The following is an 8,683-nucleotide window of genomic DNA, read 5'->3' as shown; positions in this document are numbered from 1 at the left end:
TATAAATAAATGTAACTGTATTTGAAAGGCAGCAGCACTCTTCCCAGCCCTATTTCTCCTTTCTCTCATAACATGCAGTAGCAGGTAGAAAGATCTCCTGAAGGTTGCTCCAAAGCCCATGCGAGTGGATGTTCCGGTAGGCCTGGGGCTCCGCTGCTGGGGGCCTGGCCACGTGGGGACAGTGCTGGCACCAGGCTCGGTTGCCTTTGTACCACTCGTTAGTGGTCTGGTTGGTGGCGGCCAGGTACAGACAGAAGCACAGATAGCCCCCCAGGAGGAAGCTCAGCACCACGACAAAGCCCACCAGGAAGACGATCCTTGGGAAGGTCAGGAACAGGTACTGGGGACAAAGAAGCATCACGTTAGACAGCCAGGCTGTGACCCAAGTCAGGGTCACCCCACCAGCCAGGGTCTTGTCCACACACATGGCGGAGCTGCCTCCCCAGCTCCCCAATCTCTGACCCACTGAAGACAATCAGAAACACAAATGGCACAGACAGCCCAGGAGGAAATCCTGGTGTGTGTAAGAACGTCATATGGGATAAACGGAGTGCGTACATTGAGGAAAAGGGGAAGGACACTCGGGAAATGGTGTTATGCCAGGTGGCTATGCAGAAAATAAACAAAAATAAATGCAGATCTTAGTTCATACATCAACACAAAGTCCAGACAGACAGAAGAGATCAGTCTCTCTCTGAAAACAATATGACCACAGAAATACATGTATAAGGGTATTCACTGTAACATCAGCCCCTCTTCCCAAAAGAAACAGGTTAAATGTCCATCCAGGAGGTAGAACAAAACTCTGGGATAGTTACACTATGGAACAATAAGGAGCCATTAAAGTGAGGTCAATGTTTGTGCATTAATTTGGAAAAGATGCTGGAAATATATTGCCCAATGAGAAAGACAAAATGCAAAAATCACCATGGAATCCTGTTTGTGTAAAAATAAAGCTAACTCTGTGAAGGTGTATGGCTATATAAAACAGATTCAGGGGGGAAAAAGCCTGAAATAAACAACAAACTATAAAGGCGTTTGCCTCTGGAGAGTGAAATTGTTGGGAGAGGAATAATTTCCAGTTTATATTTTATTTTTGTCCAATATAGTTCAAATTTTCTTTTCACTCCTAGCTTTATAGAGAGATAACTGACAAATAACATTGTGAAAGTTTAAGGTGTAACAATGTAATATACAACATAATGATTATCTATATTATACTGGTGAAACGATCACAGTAATGTTAGTTAACACATCAGTCACCTCCTATAGTTATAATGTGTTATCCTAGTATCAAATAGATAAATAGAGAGCATAACACACACACAAAAACACCCTAAAATGGACTTATCATACAATCCACAATCACACTGAATACCTATTTTCATACAGCAGCTTATAAATGGAAGTTCATAGCAGCCTCATCAGTAACAGTCCAAAACTGGAAATTATCCAAATGTCCCTCAAAGGGTAACTGATTAAACAAACTGACCCATCCACACCATAGAATATGGTGTGGCAGTAAGAAGGAATGAACTACTGATACAGGGAAACACCTGGATGGATCTCAAAGAAACTGTGGTGAGTGGAAAAAACCAACCCCAAACTGCTACTGTGGGGTTCCATGGAGGTAACAATCACGAAATAACGTAATGATAGACAGGACAGGTGGGTGGGAGCTGGGCGTTAGGGATGTGGTGAACAGGCTGTGGGGATCAGGGGTACCACCGAGCGTCTGCAGTGATGGACAGAAGACCACCTTGACTGCAGTGGCTGTTCTGCAAACAGCCCGCAATGCAGTTACCTGAACAAGAAAGACAGTGTCGACAACCTGCAAGTGGCCGAGGTCATCGACGTAGGTCTGCAGGTACACGTCTGACATCACCACCAGCCGGACCAGGAACACGGTGCTCACCACGGCCATGGTGGCAGCCGAGGCTGTCAGCGTGAAGAGGTAGGAGAGGAAGTACCGGGTGTTCCAGGCCCCGATGCAGTTGTTCACCCACACACAGTGATGGTCAAACCGGTGCACACACCGGTTACACACACCTGCACAGCAACAGGGGAGCCACAACCCCGCGTCGATCCTTGGTAACAACAGCAGGCACACCTCCCGAGAATGCGACACACGGACACGAGCGCTGAAGGCTGGGGGAAATGGCAGCTGCCACCACGTTTTCAGAACCGCGGTGTAAATACAGGGGCCAATGCAGTAGCCACGTGTGGGGACCGAGGCCTTGAAACACGGCTACAAGAACCACCTGAAGGAATACTTGTTGACAGTGATAAATTCACACTTGTTTTCCAATTTATGCAATGCTCCTTTGAGTTCAATGTGAGTTAACACTGAGGTGACACAGTACTTAGTGAACTCACTTTATTTAGATATAATTTTAAAACTGATGCTTCCGCTTCAAAGTCACATCAGTTTTTTGGATAAAGATGAACCATCACGTCAATGTAGATGTGGATATTAAAGGAAAAGGACATTTTGGTACTGACTCAGTCACTGAAAAACTATTACCAATGTCTAGAAGAGCTTGGGTATATGAATCAGTTCTTCCAACTATAAATTTTAAGAACTCTAAATACACATCAAGAATGTCCAATAAAAAATTGATGTTTACTGACTGAGATGTACCGGTGATGTAAAAAACACAATGAATTCCAAGAAATTAGTATGAAAAGGGAACATAAACAATCCACGAGTGATATTTTTATTTTTTCTATTGATTACACGTTAAGATGGTGTTTTAGGTATGTTAGATTAAATGAAACATATATTAATTTTGTCCATTTCTTGTTTACTTTTGCAATGTGGCTACTGGAAAATTTAAAATCCCCTACGCTGCTCACAGGACGCTTCTGTTGGACAGCAGCGATCCAGTATCTCGGGCATGCCCTAAGAGAGTAGGCTCTGCCAGGACTCAAGTCAGCAAACGCAACATCCCACAGAAGCATCTCTTGGGCAGCAAGCCCAGCCAACAAGGACAGGCTGTCGGACCCAGAGCTGAAGGCTGCTCACGAGAACACAAGGCTTCACCCCCAGGTATGTTAAAGAAACCATGATCAGGTCCCTACCGGCAGTGGCCGCTTCTAGATGTACGTAACATTCTCTGACAGATAGAACCCACTTGTCTGCGGGGCGAGGGCGGAGCTGGGGGGGCCAAGGCCAGACTTACCGCAGTGCTTGGACCGCGCCGGTTTCCTTACATCACAAGTAGGGCACCTCACGTTCTTTGGGAACATCACTTCATCGAATTCATAAACTTGAAGGAACAGTAACTCATTTGCTTTTGTTATGGTGCCTGAAAAAAGGAAGCACAGGTTGTCAGTTTTGAGCTACACAGTCGACTGGGTGTTCAAGCAATCTGTCCTGGCAAAATACAACCAACATTGCTATGTTTAGTATTCCAAATAATTTATTTTTTAAATTAACAGCTTTATTGAGATACAGTTCATAAAACCAACTGACTTGTTTGTAGTGTGCCATTCGGTGGTTTTTACACTCACAGAGTTGCACAACCATCACAAGCAGTGTTAGAACATTTGCATCACCCCAACAAGAAACCCTTTAACAGTCACTCTTCACTTCTCTCTAGTCCCACAGCCCCTGGCAACCACTAATCTACTTTCTGTCTCTATGGATTTGCCTTTCTTGAACACTTCCTATAAACGGAATCATACAATATGTGGTCTTTTTTTACCTGGCTTCTTTCAGTGAGCATAATGTTTTCAAGGTTTTTCCACGTTACAGCATGTATAAGTACTTATTCCTCCTTATGGCTGAGTAACATTCCACTGAAGAGGTATATCTCATTTTATCTATTCATTAGTTAGTGCACCTTTAGTCTTTCAAAAATAGAAGTTAAAATAAAAAAAATACCCAGCAAGTATCCAGCAAAAAACAGTGTAATAATATCAGACAGAGGAGCCTTGAGAACAGTGCATTACTAGTAACAGAGAGGCTCATTTAGAAAAAAGAATCCAGAGATAATACTAATTCTAAACTTAAATACTCCTGAGTATATATAACTATTATACACACATAAATATTTAACAGCTTCAAAATATGTGAAGAAAAAAATCTGTCAAACCTACCATTAGAATGAGATCACATACTCTCTGACTAATCAATCAAAAAAACTTAGTACGAATATAAAAGATCTCAACATAATTAACATCTTCATCTAATGGGCTTAAACAGTTGCCTGTATCTAAGAACTAGACGATATATACTCTTTAAGAAAACATGGATTATTTATAGAAACTGACCACATACCTGGGCATAATGCAAATATCACTAACCATTTTAAAAGAAAATGTATCATACAGACTGAAAGCTCTGTATATAATACAATTAAGTGAAAGTGTCAAAAAATAAAAGTGTATCGCAATTTTTAAATAGTTTTAAATAATCTGTGAGGCAAAGAAGCAAAAAATAAAGTTAAAAAAAAAAGAAAGCACACCTGTGTGCGTGAAAAAGGACAAAAATAAAATTAGAAAAGACTCAAACGGAAAGATCAGGCTTCCCTGGCAACTCAGTAAAGAATATGCCTGCCAGTGCAGGAGACACGGGTTCGATCCCTGGTCTGGGAAGATCCCACATGCCTCAAAGGCAACGAAGCCCATGCACCACAACTATGGAGCCTGTGCTCTAGAGCCCAGGAACCGCAACCACTGATGCCCACGGGCCCTAGAGCCTGTGCTCAGCAACAAGAGAAGCCCGCGCACCACGACGAAGAGGAGTCCTCACTCGTCACGAGAGAAGAGCCCGAGTAGCACCAGAGACTCCGCACTGCCATAAATAAATAAATTTAAAACACACAAACCTGAAAGTTCATGCACACCTTACATACCAACTCTTCTGCAAAGCCCTGAGAGGGATCACTACTTGTTTGTAATACTGTCAACGAGTCTGACAGTTGAGCTGTCACCAGTTTCTATACTAAGAGCCTCAACTTACCAGGGTTGGTTACACAACTTAGGGTGAAAAAAAGCAGGTTTACAATCAGCAGCAGATAAGGCAGAAAAAGGTAATACAAAGAGAACTCCAGCTGTTGACAGAGGCCGAAAATTTCCCAGGTGTACTCGGTATAAACCATCCCTTGCAGGATGAGATGCAGGACAACAAAGGTGTAGTTTCTGAAAGAAACAGGTAGACGGCTTGTCACAGGGGCTTCCCGTGAAAACTGGTGCATGCTATGGAATTAAAAGATGCTTACTGCTTGGAGGAAAAGCTATGACCAACCTGGACAGCGTATTCAAAAGCAGAGACATTACTTTGCCAACAAAGGTCCGTCTAGTCAAAGCTATGGTTTTTCCAGGAGTCATGTATGGATGCGAGAATTGGACTATAAAGAAATCTGAGTGCTGAAGAATTGATGCTTTTGAACTGTGGTGTTGGAGAAGACTCTTGAGAGTCCCCTGGACTGCAAGGAGATCCAACCAGTCCATCCTAAAGGAGCTCAGTCCTGAATATTCATTGGAAGGACTGATGCTGAAGCTGAAACTTCAATACTGTGGCCACCTGATGCGAAGAACTGACTCATTGGAAAAGACCCTGATGCTGGGAAAGATTGAAGGCAGGAGGAGAAGAGGACGATAGACGATGAGATGGTTGGATGGCATCACCGACTCGATGGACATGAGTTTGAGCAAGCTCCGGGAGTTGGTGACAGACAGGGACGCCTGGCATGCTGCAGTCCATGGGGTCGCAGAGTCAGACACAACTGAGCAACTGAACTGAACTGATGCTATGGAAAGTGAACCAAGGGACACCACTTCTTCTGGGCTTGAGTAAGAGTAATCATTGAAACCTTTCACCTACTGCCTACCACACAGCAAGGATTCAATAAATCTTATCAATTATCATCATCATCTTTGTTGGGAATTGAGGTCTCAGTATTAGATACATTTCTTTTTATAGAAATCCGTGTCAATATTTTCTCTTTCTTTAAATATTTCTATTTAAAATTAGGTATGTTGAAACCCCAAAGATATAAGGCAGATTATCCATGAGTAGAGGGTCTGAACCCAGGAGTCTTGATCCCTCCAGCATCGTGCCCCCTAACACGCTGGAAACAAACAAGGAACCTCCTGAAGCCAGAGGACAGCAACAGCTAACAAGCTAAACAGGATAGAAAATACTACTAACACTTCAAACTCTGAAATAGGAATACCTTGTATGGAAGAGGTAATGAAGCACTCTTAGCATGGCTCTCTGAAGACATTCTGGAATTATATATGAAAATACCTAAACCAAAAAAGAAGGCTTCAGTTTCATTTCTCGTTATCCACCCCCAACTCCTAAACAAATTAGATGCTTCACTTTCACCCTGCAATACTGGTAATATTAAGGCATGTTTCTTCTTATGGGCAGAGAACTGATCTAAGTGAGAACAGAGGAGGGCTTCCTGCAGCAGGCCTTCCTTTGATGCCCACTCCTCTGTTTCTACCCTGACCTCACACAAGGCACCAACTGGAGGTCTTCAGGCAAAGGGGGGTGTGCAAAGGGGCTGGATCAGGTGATGCTAATGTGAACTGCTAACAAAACCTTTCCCTGCCCTGCGTTCAATCCGAAGTCCCCGAGTCCACTGGGCATTCGCCTGGGTCCCTCCCAGCCAACTCCCTCCCAAGGCGCTTCACCCCAACTCTGCTCACTCTGATCCCTGGAGTGTGGGTAGCCTGATATTCGGCTTTCTGTTCACACAAGCCCCAGTTTCACCCATCAGGGCCCTCCAGGCATACACTTCTCACATTCATGCCCAATTACAGGCATCAAATCCAGGGAAACAGCCAGTCTTGAGAACGATAGCTTTGGAATATACCACAACTGCCATAAGTAAAAGAACAAGTGAACGAACAAATAAAAATGGCATCACCTTTTCGTTCTGATGGAAAACTGGCAAGCCTTTCGTGTGTGTGTGTGTGTGTGTGTGTGTGTGTGTGTGTGTGCGTGTGCGTGTGCGCTCAGTCATGTTCAACTCTTTGTGACCACATGAACTGTAGCCCATCAGGCTCCTCTGTCCATGGGATTTCCCAGGCAAGAACGCTGGAATGGGTTGCCATGCCCTCCTCCAAGGGATCTTCCTGACCCAGGGGTTGAACCCGCGTCTCTTTTGTCTCCTGCACTGGCAGGCAGGTTCTTTACCACTAGCGCCCCCTGAGAAGCCCAAGCCTTTTAGACCGGTGGTATTCAAGTGGTCTCCAATCATCACTGTTACCTGTGCTCCTCTGCTGATCAGGCCTTGCAAGTAATGGGTTTTCGAGCCTATGCAGATCATCACAAAACCAAGCAGCACCAAAGCCAGGTAGAGCAAGAAGAGAACCAGAAAGTCCATCCTGGGGCTACGAAAGAACACAAAGAGCGTGACTGCTACTGAGGGATGTATTCTAACGCATATTCGCAGACACTGATTCCCTAAGTGGCTCCTCAAACAGAATTCTTCAGCCTTCTAGCACGAACTGCCTCTCAGTGGGGCTACTCACCTGGTCATCCTTCAAGAGTTTCCTAATCAAACCACTGTGGTCTGTCTTGTGGCATTTCCTGCCTGCAAATCCCACAATCAGTGGGGGAGAATATGCAGAAAGCATCCGTCTTCCCTCAAATAGCACACTGATATGAAATGTACCCAAGAGAATCTGCTAACAATATTATTGGAAAGAGGGTCCAGCAGAGGAGGTCAGGGGCCAGGATCAGTAATGGCGTCTTATGAAGCAACCCTCCAGGCCAGTGACCCCAACAATCAGGGACCACCCTGGGGGACCAGAGTCAACAAACAGGCAGGCCTATATTAAGAAACTGGAAACGGTTACTCTGGGCCTTGGCAGATATGATTCTGGGCAGAACTTTCAACTGAGATAACCAAACTGGAAACTCTACACGACATAAGACAGAAGAAATAAAGAGCAGTAATTCTCACGAGGTGATTCGGGGTCCCCAGCCTACATATTTCTTTTATCTGGATAGCTTTCAGCCGACAGCTCTGGCGTTCCTCCTCCGAACATTCACTGAGAACTCAAACGGCATCTCCTCTTGCGCAGCGGCGTGCGCCTGGCGCAACGAGTGGCACCCAAAGCTACAGGAGACATGGTTCCCCTAGGAGGCTGGATCTGGCTGCAGAGACATCAATTCAACACACACGATATAATAGACTAGGAGTCAGGGGCGGACTCTACTGTGGGAAAGAATGTGAAAGTCAGAGGATGTTGTGCCCCCGCAGGGTGAATGGGAATTTTAAGATTTCGAGAGGGCAAAAAAGCTAATCGGGAAGAAATAACCCAAGAGACTTGGATCTTGGTGTTTATCCCTATACTTAAGGAGCCCACGCTGGGGACCCAACAGAAGGGCATTCCCGAGGCTACACTCCGTCTGAAGATCCCAGCAGCTCCGGCCATTTCCCCAGGAGCCAAAGCAGGGCGGGGGGGGGGCGGGGTTAGAAAGATCGGAGGGAACACGGAGGGTGTCTGGGCGCCGGGCAGCCCCACACAACGGGAAAGGACTGGTCAGACGGGGAGACGTACGACCCTGCGCCAGCCCGGGTACCTAACACCCGAGCGGAGGCTGACTTACCGCCGGGATCTGCCAACAACCAGCTTTGCCCTGGCCGGCGCCTCCAGGGCGCGTCCCCAGACTTCCGGCGGACACGTGACGTCAACATGCGACGCTATTGTTGGCCCG

At 45.5% G+C, this 8,683-nt stretch overlaps 1 protein-coding gene across 2 annotated transcripts; it reads right to left on the bottom strand.

Moving 5' to 3' along the window:
• ZDHHC4 (zinc finger DHHC-type palmitoyltransferase 4) lies at positions 1–8,683 on the bottom strand. Of its 2 annotated transcripts, none has more exons than XM_061402211.1 (8): positions 8,576–8,683; positions 7,926–8,119; positions 7,227–7,350; positions 6,183–6,256; positions 4,967–5,145; positions 3,183–3,308; positions 1,805–2,049; positions 1–340 (listed from the first exon to the last, which is right to left on the bottom strand). In XM_061402211.1, exons 3-8 carry the CDS (start codon positions 7,341–7,343, stop codon positions 50–52), a joined length of 1,032 nt encoding a protein of 343 aa, XP_061258195.1. In that variant the 5' UTR covers positions 7,344–7,350; positions 7,926–8,119; positions 8,576–8,683; the 3' UTR covers positions 1–49. The 2 variants fall into 2 exon arrangements, with proteins under 2 accessions (XP_061258195.1, XP_061258194.1); XM_061402210.1 differs by having other exon boundaries at positions 7,952–8,119.

The sequence above is a fragment of the Bos javanicus genome, chromosome 25 (assembly GCF_032452875.1).
Source record: "Bos javanicus breed banteng chromosome 25, ARS-OSU_banteng_1.0, whole genome shotgun sequence".
NCBI classification, from domain to species: domain Eukaryota; kingdom Metazoa; phylum Chordata; class Mammalia; order Artiodactyla; family Bovidae; genus Bos; species Bos javanicus.
The sequence above is the reverse complement of the archived record's forward strand: the minus strand, read 5'-3'. Positions and strand labels throughout refer to the sequence as shown.